Source organism: Ananas comosus, linkage group 11, assembly GCF_001540865.1.
Source record: "Ananas comosus cultivar F153 linkage group 11, ASM154086v1, whole genome shotgun sequence".
In the NCBI taxonomy this organism is placed as follows: domain Eukaryota; kingdom Viridiplantae; phylum Streptophyta; class Magnoliopsida; order Poales; family Bromeliaceae; genus Ananas; species Ananas comosus.
Genome location: NC_033631.1, coordinates 4073806 through 4093518, shown reverse-complemented (window position 1 = coordinate 4093518; position 19713 = coordinate 4073806). Strand labels below are relative to the sequence as shown.

Here is a 19713-nt window from a genome sequence, read left to right as displayed (position 1 = left end):
ACTCTGAAATTTCCCCGCTGGAAATCGACGCTCCGCCTTCACTTGTTAGCATACTAAACACTTCGCCACGAAGCGCCCAATATCAGTCTTCATTCCCGGCCACCAATATAGTGTCTTCAGCTCGTGAAACATCTTGGTGCCGCCCGGGTGGTCGACATAAGGTGACCAATGCGCTTCTTGCAAAATCAACTTGCGAAGCTCCTCGTCATTTGGCACACACCACCGGTTTCGAAACCGTACTGCACCACTTGCATCCATGCTGAAATCTCCGCCACGGCCACTTTCAACATGGTGCCGCACCTTCTGGAGCTTCGGGTCCGCCGACTGTAGATTCTTGATCCTCTCCAATAAGGTCGGTTGGACCACCAACGTCGTCAACCTAGCCGAAATTTTCGGAGCCACCACCTCGAGATCCATCTTCCCCATTTGCAACTGCGGGGGCGTCTGGCTTGTAACCCATAAAGCGAGGTTCTCCGCCGACTTCCGACTATGCGCGTCTGCGACTACATTCGCTTTCCCGGGGTGGTAAAGGATATCAACATCGCAATCCTTAAGCAATTCTAACCACCGCCGTTGCCGCATGTTCAGCTCCTTCTGGGTAAACAAGTATTTCAAACTCTTATGGTCGGTGTAGATCTCGCAATGAGCACCATACAGATAGTGTCTCCAAAGCTTCAGAGCAAAGACCACCGCCGCCAATTCCAAATCATGTATGGGGTAGTTCTTCTCGTAGCTTTTCAACTGACGGGATGCATAAGCAATGACCCTCCCGCCTTGCATCAGTACACACCCCAGACCCAGATAGGATGCGTCGCTATACACTACATAATCGTCACCCTGCACCGGTAAGGCGAGTACCGGAGTTGAAGTTAACCTCTCCTTCAACTCTTTAAAACTCCGGTCATACTCGTCGCTCCAAATAAATCGGGTGCCCTTCTGCGTCAGACGGGTGAGTGGAGTCACGATCTTCGCCCTTCTGCGTCAGACGGGTGAGTGGAGTCACGATCTTCGAGAAGCCCTCCACAAACCGTCGGTAATAACGTGCTAGGCCCACAAAACTTCGGACCTCAGCGACATTCGTCGGGCGCGGCCAATTCTCAATAGCCTCTATTTTTCTCGGGTCAACAGAAACACCGCCCTCGGAAACAACATGCCCGAGAAAAGTAACTTCCCGGAGCCAGAAGTCACACTTCTTCAACTTTGCGTACAACTTCTTCTCCCGAAGGATTTGAAGTACGGTGCGCAAATGCTCTGCGTGCTCCTCTTCATCGCGCGAATAGACCAAGATGTCGTCTATAAAAACTACGACAAATCGGTCTAAGCACTGCCTGAACACTCGGTTCATCAAGCTCATGAACGCGGCCGGGGCATTTGTAAGCCCAAACGGCATCACGGTGAACTCGTAGTGTCCATACCGCGTGCAGAACGCGGTCTTCGGAACATCCTCCGACTTAATCTTCAATTGATGGTAGCCGGATTGGAGGTCAATCTTCGAGTACACTCGCGACCCCTATAATTGATCAAACAAGTCGTCGATGCGGGGTAACGGGGTAACGGGTACTTGTTCTTCACAGTGACCTTATTCAACTCGCGGTAATCCACGCAAAGTCGAAAAGATCCATCCTTCTTGTGCACAAACAATACTGGGGCTCCCCACGGTGACATGCTCGGCCTAATGAACTCCTTGTCGAGGAGGTCCTGCAACTGATCCCTCAACTCCCTTAACTCAGCCGGCGCCATGCAATACGGGGCCTTGGATATCGGCGCGGTCCCGGGAAGCAAGTCTATCATAAACTCAATTTCCCGGTCCGGCGGCATCCCCGGTAACTCCGTAGGAAACACGTCCGGAAACTCTCGCACAACCTCTAACTCTTCTAGAGCCGGCACCACTCGGTCAACTTCCATAACGGTCGCCAAGTAAGCCGTACAACCGCTATTAACTAGCTTCCTCGCTCTTGTCGCCGACACCGTCGCGGTGAAGCACGAACTCTTGCAAACTCGATACGTGAACTCCTCGTGTCCCGGCTCCCGAAATGTGATCACTCTAGTCTTACAGTCAATAGACACATAATACTTCGAGAGCCAGTCCATGCCCAATATAACGTCGAACTCTTTCAACCTCTTTAGCACCAACAGGTCGACCGGCATAATCCAGTCGCCTACTTGTATTGGGCATGCCAAACAGCGCTTCCTAACAAGGAATGATCGTCCGGGTCCTTCTACACGCCACACATTCTCCCCGAGACTAATCTCAATGTCATGTACTTGTGCAAACGACCGGTTAATGAACGAGTGAGAGGCGCCAGTATCAAAAAGAGCTCTTGCTCGAACACCATGAACCAACACCATACCTGCTACCACATTGCGCTCCTCGGCTTCGGTGGGCTCCTCTTCTTGCACTTGAGTGGCATACATCCTTCCGCTCGGAGACGATCGTGCTGGTTCAGGTTGACGTGGTGCCGCCGCACGTCCAGCCGACGCCGCAGCAGGTGGCATTGCATAACGAGCCGAAATTGTCGGGGCTGATGCAACAGATAGAGCAGATAAAGCCCCTCCTTGAGGGCAGTCGCGTGTGATGTGCCCTGCTTGCCTGCATCTAAAGCACTTTCCTCGGCGCTGATCACAGATACTGGGTCGGTGGTCACCGCCGCAAAAGATACACCGTTGCGCTCCGCGGCCCTTCGGTTGTGATCGTGGATATTTCGGGGGCCTTTTGGAACTCGATTGTCCCCCCGAACCACCGCCCGGTCGCTTCTTCCCCTTATCCTTCTCGAACACCTCACGGTCCTCATGCTCGCAGGCATTCCCGTGCTTGACCCATAAGGCACGGTCCAAAGCCTCCGTGAAAGTATGAAACTTGAAGGCATGCACCATACGAAACACGCCGGGTCGGAGTCCTCTCACGAAGTAATCTGCTGGATCTTGCTCCGTCGTCGCCACGTCCGGGACGCAGTTCAGAAGATGTGTGAACTCCCGGCATTACATAAGGAAATGTAGCGGTTTGGATTGGAGGTAGTGGCGCCGGAAGTTCCGACTATCTTGGCGGCACTAATAGTTCGACCGACCTTGTTGGAGCAAATCAAGGAGCGGCAAGTTGATGATCCGTATCTCTAAAAGGTGCGGAACAATGTTAGTGATGGGCGCGCCGCTGATTTCGGCGTGGGAGCCGATGGTGCACTTAGATTCAGGAACCGATTGTGCGTACCTAAGGACGATGAGATTCGTAAGATGGTGTTGCAAATAATCCGAGATGAGAACCTTTATGCTAAACTCAAGAAATGCGAATTCTGGCTTTCGGAGGTGACCTTCTTAGGCCATGTGATATCCGGGAGTGGGATCTCGGTGGACCCAAGGAAGATAGAGGCGATTCGAGATTGGCCCCATCCTACGAGCGTGGCGGAAGTCCACAGTTTTCTTGGATTGGCGGGCTATTATAGGCGTTTTGTTGAGGGGTTTGCGAAGTTGACCACTCCTCTCACACGCCTTACTCACAAAGGAGTAAGGATTGATTGGAGCGAAGGTTGCGACCGAAGCTTCCAAGAGTTGAAGAAGAAGTTGACGTCTACTCCGGTACTTGCTTTGCCAACGCCGGGAGAGAGCTTCGTGGTGTATAGTGATGCTTCCTACACCGGTCTACGGTGTGTTCTTATGCAAAATGGGCGAGTCATTGCGTATGCTTCGCGCCAGCTGAAAGGCTACGAGAAGAACTACCCGACCCACGATCTTGAGCTTGCGGCGGTTGTTTTCGCGCTGAAGCTTTGGAGGCATTATCTATATGGTGAGCATTGTGAGGTATATACCGATCACAAAAGCCTCAAGTATTTGTTCACCCAGAAAGAGTTGAATATGTGGCAGCGGCGTTGGCTGGAATTGATAAAGGATTATGATCTAACTATCCTGTACCACCCCGGTAAAGCCAACGTGGTGGCCGATGCGCTGAGTAGGAAATCTGCTGAGAACTTGGCGACGGCGATTACAAATCAGCCGGCATTACATAAGGAAATGCAGCGATTTGGATTGGAGGTAGTGGCGCCGGAAGTTCCGACTATCTTGGCGGCACTAATAGTTCGACCGACCTTGTTGGAGCAAATCAAGGAGCGGCAAGTTGATGATCCGTATCTCCAAAAGGTGCGGAACAATGTTAGTGATGGGCGCGCCGGTGATTTCGGCGTGGGAGCCGATGGTGCACTTAGGTTTAGGAACCGATTGTGCGTACCCAAGGACGATGAGATTCGTAAGATGGTGTTGCAAGAGGCGCATCATTTCCCGTATAGTATTCACCCGGGCGGCACTAAGATGTACAAGGATTTAAAGTTGCATTATTGGTGGCCGGGTATGAAGAAGGACATCGGAGAATTCGTGGCGCAATGTTTGACGTGCCAACAAGTAAAAGCCGAGCGTCGTTTTCCCGCGGGGAAGCTGCAAAGCTTACTGATCCCCGTATGGAAGTGGGAGAATGTCGCGATGGACTTTGTGGTCGGGCTGCCCCGATCGCAGGCTGGACATGACGCCATATGGGTGGTTGTGGACCGTTTGACGAAATTGGCTCACTTTTTGCCGATCCACACCACGTGGTCAGGAGATAAGTTGGCCCAGGTTTACTTGGATGAGATAGTGAGACTACATGGGGTTCCCGTGTCGATCGTATCAGATCGAGATCCTCGGTTCACTTCTCATTTATGGAGGAGCTTGCAGGATGCTCTAGGCACGCGGCTCGATTTTAGCACGGCGTTTCATCCTCAGAGTGATGGACAATCTGAGAGGACCATTCAGATACTCGAGGACATGTTGCGAGCATGTGTCCTTGACTATCGTGGAGGGTGGCACGATTACTTATCGATGGCGGAATTTACATACAACAATAGCTATCAAGAAAGTATTACAATGGCGTCATTCGAAGCCCTATATGGAAGGAAGTGTCGCTCGCCAATTCATTGGAGCGAGGTAGGCGAGAAAGTTGTTCTTGGCCCAGAAGTTGTTCGGGAGGCGGAGGAGAAAGTTCGTCTTGCCCGGCAAAGGTTAGTGACGGCGCAATCAAGGCACAAGAGCTATGCCGATAAGCGAAGGAAGGACATCGAGTTCGCGGTTGGAGACCGCGTGTTTCTGAAGGTATCGCCGATGCGCGGTGTTAAGAGGTTTGGTGTCCGGGGAAAGTTAAGTCCCCGATTTGTCGGACCCTTCGAGATCTTAGAAAGAGTTGGCGCGGTGGCCTACAGAGTAGCATTACCGCCGAGGCTTGCGGGGGTGCACGATGTGTTCCATGTGTCTAATCTCCCCAGGTATGTTCACGATCCGGAGCATGTTCTCTCGTATATACCGACAGAACATCAAGAGGATATGACCTACGAGGAGTTCCCGGCGTACATTTTTGATCGGGAGGTGCGAAAGCTACCGAATCGAGAAATTCCGTATCTTAAGATCCATTGGAGCGAACACGGCGATAGAGAAGAAACGTGGGAGCTTGAGGACGTGATAAAGGAACGTCATCCTCATCTCTTCGAGGAACTAAGATGAGGTATGGATGTTGAATTACGATTGAATTAGTTTCGCGGCCGAAACAATTTTAAGGGGTGGGGAATGTAACGTATCACTACCCCGTAGGTTGAGCCGAGTCCCGTCAAAACGAGCGGAACACGGAAAGGAATGAGTTACTATAGGCTAAAAGTGAATTGGAGCCTATATATAAAGTATAAAGGGACCCGAGAGAGTGAAACTGCAATTCTGGAAAATTCCCAGAATTTTACTCTCGGGGTCCGGTCCCTTGGGTGAGATACCGGTTCCCGAACGTTGGTAAACCGAGCAGAGGGAAAAATCGGCTAAGTCCTGGAAACTGAGCTCTCGGGAACCGGTCCCTAGGTGAGAGACCGGTCCCCGGAGACCGGTTTCATCGGGGAGAGACCGGTCCCCTTCTGCGCAGGTTGCAGGACAGCTCTCGGGAACCGGTCCCTGAAGGGGAGAGACCGGTCCCCGAGCCCGAAAGTGCCCATTGAGGGCTGTTTGCGAATATGAAATTGAGAGGGGTTTAAGTGCAAATGTTGCATGAGATGGTTGTATAGAGCTAAGGGTTAGGGTTAGCTCTCATTTACTCACACCTCAACATAAACATTTTCCTCTCTCTCTCTAAAAACCTCTCCTCTCTCTCTCCCTCTCTCTCTAGGGCTTGGACCAAGGAGGGTTTGGAGGAGAAAAGCTTGGAGAAGAAGCTCTCCAAGGTGAAGAGCAAGCTAGGGAAGGCTTTTAAAGGGAAGCTTTGGACTCCAAAGGTGAGTTCTTATGAGTTTGAGCTAGGTTTGGGTTTTTTGCTTCTAGTTGAAGCATCTAGAGAGGTCTATGGTGGCTTTTCCTCCATGTTTTGTCAAGCTAGGGGCTTGATTGGAGAAGGTGATGTTGTGAAGGACCCATATTTAGGGTTTTGTGATTTTGAGATTCAAACTTGGTTGTGATCTCATTTTAACCTAATTGGTAGGTCTACAAACGCATCGGTGCGCTCGGTTCGGCGATACGACGAGCGTGCGCGAAGATATTGGAAAAAGAAGCAGAAATAGTACAGATCGTCGTTGCTCGCGGCGAACAAGTCTAAAAATCGTGGAATCGGAACCGTGGCATCTTTGTGACACATAAAGGTGGGGGGTGCTATACGAAAACACCAGATCTCTTTCTATGTCTATGTCCCTTTTTGAGCATGTTGATATATAGCATTCTTGCATGTAGGGTAATGAATAGTATATGTTGGTTGTGACAATTATCTGCGTAAGATTATTGTAATGATATAGATCCATGTGAAGAAAGATAGTGAAAGACCCTATATGCATGTGAATGTAAGAAATGACCGTGAGCGTAGTAAACAAAGGCAACATGGACATTAGTGACTTGATTGACATCGTTAAGTGAATAGTTAAACAAGGTTTAACCCAAGTGACATTATGTGTTGTGGGATCAGGACCACCGTGACATTGGCAAGTGACAGTATGTGCATGAATAGGTAATAACCATTCAGCGGCATTGAGACAGTGAGAATTGTGACAGGTTAGCCATACCTCCTCAAAATTTGAGGATGGGATCATACTCACATGTATTGGTTCAGGCTTGTGTGAGGTCTCTCCTCCACGAGCGGTGTATTTCGGAGAAGAAATGCACCACGGGTGGACATACCCGGCGAAGATCCTTCGGGTGGTAGTGCCTTATGCCTCCCCCGTTAGATGGATATGTGGACTGTGAATTGGGGTAAACCAGGAGCACCCCAGGTTGAATTGGGTAACGGCCAAAGGAAAGTGAAAAAGGACATGCATGCATAGTAATCATGTATTTGAATATGAATATCTATCTATGAATTGTTTCTTGCAGGCATTGTATTAGAAGTACATTAGTTGGTTTGTTATTCTTCTTTATTGAAATACATATGCCTGAATTAGACCTAGTGGGCAAATCGACGTGGTCGGCGGCCGAACCCACTGGGAACTTCGTTCTAGTTCTCATTACCACTAACCCTGCAGATCCGTACACGAGCGGGGCAGCAGAGGATTGAGGCAAGGGAGTCGCGCCGTAGATAGCGACCCCGGAGTTACATAGGCATCCCCTACTCTTGATGTATTCAACTTTTCTATGTTGAAATTGTAAGGTAAAACCGATATAATGTAAATTTTATTTTGGGTAATGCAAGAAATAATGTAATGAATGTAAATGTGTTAAACTACTTGTGTTTGATTCAAATGTAATCAAATGACATGTATATTGGATGTTTAATTAGTTTCGATGCTTTCACTGTAGTTGTTGTTTGCCCTCGTGCAAAGCTTGTATATCTCACAATTCTCCTTGAGGTTTTGCTTGCATTATACTTGTTGTTGGAGCCTTGGGCGGACATGGGAGGTACTGTCCGTTCGGCGTCTGTTGCGTGCTCGAATCCGACAAAATTGGCGGAGCTTGGGGCGTGACAGATAGGGTGGTATCAGAGCAATGTGAAAGCAAAAGTCTAGGATGGACTTAGGGACCTTAGGATCGGAGACCTTAGGAATTAAGACACGTATAACGTGGACTTGGATATGCGAAGGCTAATGGATTGGGTTCTTATGGAACTTCTCTAAACGGAAATAGAGATGGACTTAAGGGACGGTTGTTTTCTTTCAAGGTATTATGTGGGGCGGAGGACTACATAATGCCGAGAGTAGAAAGTGAACGTACTTGATTGCTTTCGCTTGATTGGGTAGATGTTTGGAAACGAGTAAGAGTCTTGAATGTCGAGTATTAACGTGTGCATTTCGTTTCAGGACAGATGTCACCGAGACGCTATACCCGACGGACCGCTCCGGCATTGCCTGATGAGGTGCCAGAGCAGGTTGGATCTAATGAAGTTCGCGAGTTGCGGGCCCAAGTAGCAGCTTTGGCTGGGGCTATGCGACAGCAAGGGGAGCAAATGGGACAGCTCCATGAGTTGGTGGCTCGACAGGCGGCGGCGGCTGCACCTGTACCTCAGGACCCGCCTGCACCTATATCACCTGCGCCGATGGCGGCGGCACCGGTGACGGCTATTCCTCCGACAGCTTTAGGTTCTTCGGCTCCTATTCCGGAGGTACTTGAAGCCGAGCGGGAGCGGTCGTTGGCGGTGTTGACGGCCTTCAAACGGTTTAATCCTCCGACCTTTGTGGGTGATGTGAAAGACCCATGGTTGATGGAGGCGTGGCTTTCTACGATGGAGGCGTTATTCGAGGACATCTACACCCTCGAGAAGGACAAGGTTCGGTTGGCGGCTCACTGTTTAGAGGGGCCGGCTCGATCGTGGTGGACGAGAGTGAAGGGTGGTCGGTCCTTGGATCCGGCTACTATGACTTGGGAGGCGTTCCGGGAGATTCTGCTAATGGAGTACTTTCCGGAAAGTGACAAACGGAAGATCAAGGAGGACTTTTGCAAGTTGAGGCAGGGAAGCCAAACGGTGCGGGAATATGAAAGGGAATTCTCGCACATGGTTAACTGCGTTCCCGGCTTGGTTCATAGTGACCGAGATCCGGCGGAGGTCTTCGAGCGCGGGTTGCGGCCGGAGATATTCAAGATGGTTCAGGCGCTTCGGCTGAAGACCTATGAAGAGGTGCTTGATCGTGCGCTATGGATAGAGCGCGGTAACGCCATTGCGCGTGAGGAACGCGAGGCGTTTGAAAGGGACAAGGACAGGGAGAAGTCTAAGAAGTGATCGGATGGTGGTTCCGCGGGGCAGTCGAGTTCCAAGCGACCCCCTCGGCACCCTAGATCGCAGTGGCGGCGAGATAGGAGCCAGACAAGGAGTCAGATGAGTTCCTACCCATGCGTAATTTGCGGTGGGAATCATAGGCCGAGTGAATGTCCTCAGCGTGACGGGAGATGTTTCCGATGCGGCCAAGCGGGGCACATGAGATGGGATTGCCCGGGCGGCGCGTCACCGGCTTCGTCAGCTGCTTCGGCTCAGTATGCTCCACGACAGCTCGCAGGACTGCCACCTGCCATGTCGGCTGGGTGCGCTTCATCACCGCGAGAGCCGGAGGGATCACGTGCACGGAGTGGACGGGTTTTCGCTACTCAGGTGGAGGAGCAGCCTGCCGTACCTGACGACGTCATGGCAGGTATTATTTTGATTAATGGTGTTAGAGCAAGAGCGCTATTTGACACGGGCGCATCGCATTCATTCATTGATGTCTCGTTTGCTAAGACACATGGCATGGACATAGAACATAGTTATGACTATTGGTGGGTTAACGCACCGGAACACTCGTTTAGAGTCCACGACGAGTGCCTAGCATGTCCGGTTCAAATCGGCGACTGGATTATGCCGGTGGATTTGCTAGTACTTAAGCAGATGTGGGGCATTGATGTTATCTTGGGAGTTAATTGGCTCTCCAAGTACTATGCCAGCATCGATTGTGACAGTAGAGTGATCACTTTTCGCGAGCCTGGTCAAGACGAGTTTGAGTATCGAGCGTGTAAGGGCGTGCGTTTTGCGGTGACTATATCGACGGTGAGGGCGAAAAGGATGATCAAGGGTGGTTGCAAGGCTTACTTGGCGACCATCGTGGACCCTCAAAAAGAGCGCCCGGAGTTGGGGAACATTCGGGTAGTGTGTGAATACCCGGACGTATTTCCTGTAGAGTTACCGGGACTACCACCAAATCGGGAAGTCGAGTTCGACATTGACTTGATTTCCGGTGCGGCGCCAGTTTCAAAGGCTCCGTATAGAATGGCACCGGTGGAGCTTAAAGAGTTAAAGGCCCAGTTGCAGGACCTACTTTATAAAGGTTTCGTGAAGCCAAGTGTGTCCCCCTGGGGAGCACCAGTATTGTTTGTGAAGAAGAAGGACGGCACCCTTCGACTCTGCGTTGATTATCGCGAGTTGAACAAGGTGACAATCAAGAACAAGTACCCGTTACCAAGAATAGATGACCTGTTCGATCAGTTGCAGGGGTTGCGGGTATACTCGAAGATAGATCTTCAGTCGGGATATCATCAGTTGAAAATCCGACCGAAAGACCTGCATAAAACGGCGTACCGTACGCGGTATGGCCATTATGAGTTTACGGTGATGCCGTTTGGGCTTACCAATGCCCCGACAGCGTTTATGGACTTGATGAATAGGGTCTTTCGACCATTGTTGGATAAGTGCGTCGTGGTGTTTATCGACGACGTGTTGGTGTATTCGCGGAGTGAAGAAGAGCACGAGGAACATCTAAGGACCGTGTTGCAAATACTCCGAGATGAGAAGCTTTATGCTAAACTCAAGAAATGCAAATTCTGGCTTCCGGAGGTGACCTTTTTAGGTCATGTGATATTCGGGAGCGGGATCTCGGTGGACCCGAGGAAGATTGAGGCGATTCGAGATTGGCCCCATCCTACGAGCGTGGCGGAAGTCCGCAGTTTTCTTGGATTGGCGGGCTATTATAGGCGTTTTGTTGAGGGGTTTGCGAAGTTGACCACTCCTCCCACACACCTTACGAACAAAGGAGTAAGGTTTGATTGGAGCGAAGGTTGCGACCGAAGCTTCCAAGAGTTGAAGAAGAAGTTGACGTCTACTCCGGTACTTGCTTTGCCAACGCCGGGAGAGAGCTTCATGGTGTATAGTGATGCTTCTTACACCGATCTTGGGTGTGTTCTTATGCAAAATGGGCGAGTCATTGCGTATGTTTCGCGCTAGTTGAAAGGCTACGAGAAGAACTACCCGACCCACGATCTTGAGCTTGCGGCGGTCATTTTCGCGCTGATGCTTTGGAGGCATTATCTATATGGTGAGCATTGTGAGGTATATACCGATCACAAAAGCCTCAAGTATTTGTTCACCCAGAAAGAGTTGAATATGTGGCAGCGGCGTTGGCTGGAATTGATAAAGGATTATGATCTTACTATCCTATACCACCCCGGTAAAGCCAACGTGGTGGCCGATGCGCTGAGTAGGAAATTTGCTGAGAACTTGGCGACGACGATTACAAATCAGCCGGCATTACATAAGGAAATGCAGTGGTTTGGATTGGAGGTAGTGGCGCCGGAAGTTCCGACTATCTTGGCGGCACTAATAGTTCGACCGACCTTGTTGGAGCAAATCAAGGAGCGGTAAGTTGATGATCCGTATCTCCAAAAGGTGTGGAACGATGTTAGTGATGGGCGCGCCGGTGATTTCGGCGTGGGAGCCGATGGTGCACTTAGATTCAGGAACTGATTGTGCGTACCCAAGGACGATGAGATTCGTAAGATGGTGTTGCAAGAGGCGCATCATTCCTCGTATAGTATTCACCCGGGCGGCACTAAGATGTACAAGGATTTAAAGTTGCATTATTGGTGGCCGGGTATGAAGAAGGACATCGGAGAATTCGTGGCGCAATGTTTGACGTGCCAACAAGTAAAAGTCGAGTGTCGTTTTTCCACGGGGAAGCTGCAAAGCTTACCGATCCCCGTGTGGAAGTGGGAGAATGTCGCGATGGACTTTGTGGTCGGGCTGCCCCGATCGCAGGCTGGACATGACGCCATATGGGTGGTTGTGGACCTTTTGACGAAATCGGCTCACTTTTTTGCCGATCCACACCACGTGGTCAGGAGATAAGTTGGCCCAGGTTCACTTGGACGAGATAGTGAGACTACATGGGGTTCCCATGTCGATCGTATTAGATCGAGATCCTCGGTTCACTTCTCATTTCTGGAGGAGCTTGCAAGATACTCTAGGCACGCGGCTCGATTTTAGCACGGCGTTTCATCCTCAGAGTGATGGACAATCTAAGAGGACCATTCAGATACTCGAGGACATGTTGCAAGCATGTGTGCTTGACTATCGTGGAGAGTGGCACGATTACTTATCGATGGCGGAATTTGCATACAACAATAGCTATCAAGAAAGTATTGCAATGGCGCCATTCGAAGCTCTATATGGAAGGAAGTGTCGCTAGCCAATTCATTAGAGCGAGGTGGGCGAGAAAGTTGTTCTTGGCCCAGAAGTTGTTCGGGAGGCATAGGAGAAAGTTCGTCTTGCCCGGCAAAGGTTAGTGACGGCGCAATCAAGGCACAAGAGCTATGCCGATAAGCGAAGGAAGGACATCGAGTTCGCGGTTGGAGACTGCGTGTTTCTGAAGGTATCGCCGATGCGCGGTGTTAAGAGGTTTGGTGTCCGGGGAAAGTTAAGTCCCCGATTTGTCGAACCCTTCGAGATCTTAGAAAGAGTTGGCGCGGTGGCCTACAGAGTAGCATTACCGCCGAGGCTTGCGGGGGTGCACGATGTGTTCCATGTGTCTAATCTCCCCAAGTATGTTCACGATCCGGAGCATGTTCTCTCGTATATACCGACAGAACTTCAAGAGGACATGGCCTACGAGGAGTTCCCGGCGTACATTGTTGATCGGGAGGTGCGAAAGCTACGGAATCGAGAAATTTCGTATGTTAAGATCCATTGGAGCGAACACGGCGATAGAGAAGAAACGTGGGAGCTTGAGGACGTGATGAAGGAACGTCATCCTCATCTCTTCGAGGAACTAAGATGAGGTATGGATGTTGAATTACGAGTGAATTAGTTTCGCGGCCGAAATAATTTTAAGGGGTGGGGAATGTAACGTATCACTACCCCGTAGGTTGAGTCGAGTCCCGTCAAAACGAGCGGAGCGCAGAAAGGAATGAGTTACTATAGGCTAAAAGTGAATTGGAGCCTATATATAAAGTATAAAGGGATCCGAGAGAGTGAAACTGCAATTCTGGAAAATTTCCAGAATTTTACTCTAGGGGACCGGTCCCTTCGGTGAGAGACCGGTTCCCGAATGTTGGTAAACCGAGTAGAGGAAAAAATCGGCTAAGTCCTGGAAACTGAGCTCTCGGGAACCGGTCCCTAGGTGAGAGACCGGTCCCCCGAGACCGGTTTCATCGGGGAGAGAACGGTCCCCTTCTGCGCAGGTTGCAGGACAGCTCTCGGGAACCGGTCCCTGAAGGGGAGAGACCGGTCCCCGAGCCCGAAAGTGCCCAGTGAGGGCTGTTTGCAAATATGAAATTGAGAGGGGTTTAAGTGCAAATGTTGAATTAGATGGTTGTATAGAGCTAAGGGTTAGGGTTAGCTCTCATTTCCTCACACCTCAACATAAACCTTTCCCTCTCTCTCTCTAAAAACCTCTCCTCTCTCTCTCCCTCTCTCTCTAGGGCTTGGACCAAGGAGGGTTTGGAGGAGAAAAGCTTGGAGAAGAAGCTCTCCAAGGTGAAGAGCAAGCTAGGGAAGGCTTTTGAAGGGAAGCTTTGGACTCCAAAGGTGAGTTCTTATGAGTTTGAGCTAGGTTTGGATTTTTTGCTTCTAGTTGAAGCATCTAGAGAGGTCTATGGTGGCTTTTCCTCCATGTTTTGTCAAGCTAGGGGCTTGATTGGAGAAGGTGATGTTGTGAAGGACCCATATTTAGGGTTTTGTGATTTTGAAGTTCAAACTTGGTTTTGATTTCATTTTAACCTAATTGGTAGGTCTACAAATGCATTGGTGCACTCGGTTCGGCGATACGACGAGCGTGCGTGAAGATATTGGAAAAAGAAGCAGAAATAGTACAGATCGTCGTTGCTCGCGGCGAACAAGTCTAAAAATCGTGGAATCGGAACCGTGGTATCCTTGTGACACATAAAGGTGGGGGGTGCTATCCGGAAATACCGGATCTCTTTCTATGTCTATGTCCCTTTTTGAGCATGTTGATATATAGCATTCTTGCATGTAGGGTAATGAATAGTATATATTGGTTGTGACAATTATCTGCGTAAGATTATTGTAATGATATAGATCCATGTGAACAAAGATAGTGAAAGACCCTATATGCATGTGAATGTAAGAAATGACCGTGACCGTAGTAAACAAAGGCAACATGGACATTAGTGACTTGATTGACATCGATAAGTGAATAGTTAAACAAGGTTTAACCCAAGTGACATTGTGTGTTGTGGCATCAGGACCACCGTGACATTGGCAAGTGACAGTATGTGCATGAATAGGTAATAACCATTCAGCGACATTGAGACAGTGAGAATTGTGACAGGTTGGCCATACCTCCTCAAAATTTGAGGATGGGATCATACTCACATGTATTGGTTCCGGCTTGTGTGAGGTCGCTCCTCCACGAGCGGTGTACTCCGGAGAAGAAATGCACCACGGGTGGACGTACCCGGCGAAGATCCTTCGGGTGGTAGTGCCTTGTGCCTCCCCCATTAGATGGATATGTGGACTGTGAGTTGGGGTAAACCAGGAGCACCCCAGGTTGAATTGGGTAAAGGCCAAAGGAAAGTGAAAAAGGACATGCATGCATAGTAATCATGTATTTGAATATGAATATCTATCTATGAATTGTTTCTTACAGGCATTGTATTAGAAGTACATTAGTTGGTTTGTTATTCTTCTTTATTGAAATACATATGCCTGAATAGACCTAGTGGGCGAATCGGCGTGGTCGGTGGCCGAACCCACTGGGAACTTCGTTCTAGTTCTCATTACCACTAACCCTGCAGATCTGTACGCGAGCGGGGCGGCGGAGGATCGAGGCAAGGGAGTTGCGCCGTAGATAGCGACCCCGGAGTTACATAGGCATACCATACTCTTGATGTATTCAACTTTTCTATGTTGAAATTGTAAGGTAAAAGCAATGTAATGTAAATTTTATTTTGGGTAATGCAAGAAATAATGTAATGAATGTAAATGTGTTGAACTACTTGTGTTTGATTCAAATGTAATCAAATGACATGTATATTGGATGTTTAATTAGTTTCGATGCTTTCACTGTAGTTGTTGTTTTCTCTCGTGCAAACCTTGTATATCTCGCAATTCTCCTTGAGGTTTTGCTTGCATTATACTTGTTGTTGGAGCCTTGGGCGGACAGGGGAGGTACTGTCTGTTCGGCGTCTGTCGCGTGCTCGAATCCGACCAAATTGGCGGAGCTTGGGTCGTGACAAAGGCTCCAACGGCTAGATTGTGTACAACAAGTTCCCAGGAAAACAACTTGAATACATACACAATCATACAACAACCACGAGAGCACAAACAGTGCCTATCAATCAAGAGCAAGCAACATATGTAAAGCATACAAGTGATAAAGATAGATATACTTAACTATTAACTCATTAAACTTTATACAATTATTTCATCTTTTACATTCTTCCAGAGTATATGTACAATCACTTTAAAATCCTCACCCTATACATCATCTACTTTCAAAATAGGTACAGGGTGTAGCTAATGCATAAAGGAAAGTAAACCTCTACTAATATCACTAGGGCGCTACGCTCTTGCCGCGATCCTCACTAGGGGCACTCGAACTCGGACCTGCAACATGGTGGAGTGAGAACTACGAATAGTTCCCAGTGGGTTCGGCCGCCGACTCTGCCGATCTCCCCACTAGATCTAAGCAGGCACAGATAGATATGCAGATAGATAGAGATGTAATACTGAAAGCATTAATAGTAAGGAGCAACTATGAACTATGATCTATCAATGCCTCAATCCACTATGATGCATGCATGGGACTCATAGTAAGAAGGCTGGCTATCATACTACCATGCTCAATATTGAAATCATTCATCCAATTACCCAATCTCTCGGCGAACGTAAGGTTCGCTCACAGTCTCACATCTCTAAGTCTCATAGGGGAGGTGGCTAGCTATTCACCTACCCCGAGACCGCCTACGGACACTACACTGGTCCAAGGGCACTACACTGGCCCCCTCGCGTGACAAACTCCGGAGTGCACTACCTGTGAGGAGCTACCTCCATAGGTGCAGACAAGCTAAGTGAGCTCGATCCAATCTCGTAAACTGGGAACACCCTAACCAACTAGAATTGGTGTCACTATAACATCATGTGTTCTTCTGCTCAATCACATAGTGTCTCAATCACACTAAAGTTCTCAAGTTCAATATTAACTAAGTGCCACTCGTCCTGGGTTCACTGTTAACTAGATGCCACTCGTTCTCTTGACAAGTTCTTGATACACTAGCTTCCAATACACTAGGTTCTTATTCACATAGACATATTCATCATATATGGGGCGAACTATCTCATAGTATTCCACTCATGCATACTAGGTTCTCATTCATTGTATCCCCAACCCAAACTATCACTAGCATGCAAAGATATGTATAATTACATTTAACACCCTATAATGCTATATCACAATATGTAATTGATCAACATTAGTACTCAGGCATAGAAAGCAGTTCGACTGCTTCGGGATGGCACTTCCCCACCTCGTGGCGATACCATGACTCTTCGAATGCGATTCGCCGACGTTTCGACGCCTCGTTGGCCTTCCAGACGAGAACGACGCTCCGAGGGTCTCCTTAGGCGATAACTTCGCACCTACTCGACGGATCGACGAACTGTCTTCGCCGACGTGTTCAGAGACCTAGCAATTAGGTTTGCGACCCATCAAATTAGATCAAAACTCTAGATTTGGCAAAATCACAATTCTGAGCCCTAGGTCTCAACAATGGAGAAATCCGCGGTGCGAGCTTCGATTTCAAGCTCGAACCTTCAATAGGTTCCATTCGACCCATTTCTAAACCATAAAACCCTATTGTAAGAAATCCACCATTGTAGGGCTAGAAGCTTACCTTCAAAAGCTTAGTCCAAGAAGAAGAAGTAGATGAGGAAGGTGATCTCCACCTTTGTCTTTTTCTTCTCCTACTTCTTCTCCTTCCTCTCCTCTTCTTTCTTCTCCTTTCTCTTCCTTTCCTTCTTCTTTTCCTTCTTTTCCTTTCTAAAGAGAGAGAGGGAAAGAGTGTGAAAGGGAGAGAGAGCAAATGAGAGGAAGAGAGGGGTCCCCAAGCCCTCATATAGGCCATTTTGCAGATAGCCCCCTCAACTTTTCATTTCCTGAAACAACCCTTCCTGGGCCATTTTCGCAGTGAGGGACCGGTCCTAGGTCGGGGAGACCGGTCCCCGAGAGCTGCACAACCAGGCAGAAGGGATTTCGCGTTCGGGAACCGGTTCCTGCCTGAGAGACTGGTCCCCGGGAGACCGGTCCCTGTTTGAGAGACCGGTTCCCGAGAGCTGGGTTCTCGGGACTTAGCCAAATTTCGGCTAATTCTCGCTGGGCTAACGTTCGGGAACCGGTCCCTGCCTGCCAGGGACCGGTCTCATCAGAGACCCCCGAAGCCCAGCCCGATGGGACCGGTCCCTCCTCGCTAGGGACCGGTCCCCGAGTGCATTTCTGCTCCAGTGCAGCTTTTGCACTGGTGCTCTCGCAGACCTTTCCTTAATGCACTTTACGCATTACTACCACATTCGGACTTTCCGAAGCTTACACACTCGATAATCAGTCGATTCCCAACGAAGTCTAATTCCTGGATTTCGAGAATTCACTTCCCTTACAAATATAGTGCAAAAAAAATAATTAGACACCTGGTGTATAAAACAATTTCTCCTTTACAAATTTCCTATTATTACTGGTACGTATTAGGTTTAAGATATAGACCAATGGGATCTTGTCACACATCCAATAAATTTTTTTTGAGGTGCTTATTGTACAGTAAACCGACTATAAAATATAAAAAATAAATTTCTATATTATAATATATTATTTAAATATTTTATATTTTTTTAAATATTATACTATATTTTATCGTATGGTATTAATTATTAAATATTATTTGTTAGTCACGAAGTCTAAGACTCTATATTAGTTTTTTATTGATAGGGAAGGATGATAATGTGGTGCTAGTGCCACGTGGCTTTTATCTTCTGGACAGCTACCCGATCTGACCTAACAAGCTGGTCGGGCAAATTAATTGTGGGTTGGAGTTGTATGCTTGCATCCCAAGCCAGAAGAGGTCAAAACTCATTTCAGGGAATTAATTAAACCTCTATCTCCACATCAACCGCTCATTAAAACCCTTTTTCTCGCGCGTTTATTAACTTTTAAGAGGTTTTGTTTCTAAAATTTTCTGGTAAATAAAAGATAAATGCATATCGATCGTATATATAGTATTAAATGCAAAAGTTACACTAGAATGATAACTAAATAATTAACGCGCCGAAGAACGATGAAAAAACTCATATACTAATAAACTAATTGTACTACGAAATTGGTTCATTAAAACTCACATACTAATTTCTAGATTCCAATTATTATTATTATTATTTTTTGTTTACTATGTACTCTGTATATATATATATATATAGGAAAATTCATGAGGACTATTATATATTATGATGGATGGATGGATGGATGAAGAGTCGACGAACTATATATTATTATGATGGATGGATGAATTAAGTTAAGAGTCACGAATTGAAGCAGCTGTAAGAGGTGAGAGGAGAGGAGAGGAGAGGAGATTGACGTACGAGGAGGCTGAATCCGGTGACGTTGGTGAGGGAGGTGGCGATGGCGGCGCTGGAGAGTGCGAGCTGGCCGAGGTGGCCGACCATCATGTTGGAGACGACCTGCACCAGCAGCTGCGTCAGCCCCATCGCCACCATCGGCCCCGCCAGATGCCCCACCCGCTTCCCTTCCTCCCAGATCATCATCAGCTGCCTTCGCCGCCGCCATCCCGGCCCCCGCACCTGCAGCCCGCAGCTCTCCTCCTCTTTCTCCAGCAACCCTTCGCGGCCCGTCCCCTCCTCCTCCTCCTCCATCTGATCTCTCTCCCTTAATTAATTGGTAGTTCCCGGATGATCGCAAAAAGACAGACAGACCCAAAAAAGGAGATCAAAATTGATTGATTATATCGGGTAGTTCGATGTGAGTGGGACTCGATCGCTTACTATATAATAGGCTTTTTTTTGCATTTAGATCCCTAACAAATTTTTATTTTAAAAATAGTTCTGTCAAAATTTAATTTGCAAAAATAATTCTGGGCCTGCCACGCAGGCGCCACGTCAGCGCCACGCGGGCAGGGCTGGGCCCATGTGTTAAGTTGAACACGGTGAACTATTCACCGTGCGGTGAACACGGTAAATGGTTCACCGTATTTAGTACGTATTTTTTCTTACGTATTTTTTGTATATTGAAAAGTGGAATAAGGAGTAGGGATGTCAATAGGTATGGATATCCGAAATATTATTCGAATTCAAATCCGAATAAATTATATATACATATATATATAAAATTTATTTTTGTTTATTTATACAATATATAAAATATTTAATAATTTTTATTCCTTAGATCTTCATCCAACCCAGCGGGTTTTAAAAATCTATACCGTTGGATGAAGATCTAAGGAATAAAAATTATTAAATATTTTATATATTGTATAAATAAACAAAAATAAATT

The 19713-nt window shown here is 47.9% G+C and overlaps 1 protein-coding gene across 1 annotated transcript in view; it reads right to left on the bottom strand.

Moving 5' to 3' along the window:
• The window catches only part of LOC109717810 (protein DETOXIFICATION 14-like), a 39541-nt gene extending 20372 nt beyond the window's left edge, over nucleotides 1–19169 (bottom strand). The window contains exon 1 of the mRNA XM_020243733.1: nucleotides 18785–19169. Within this exon, the coding sequence (XP_020099322.1) occupies nucleotides 18785–19075 (291 nt within the window). The 5' untranslated portion in view covers nucleotides 19076–19169. The remainder of the gene's footprint in view (nucleotides 1–18784) is intronic.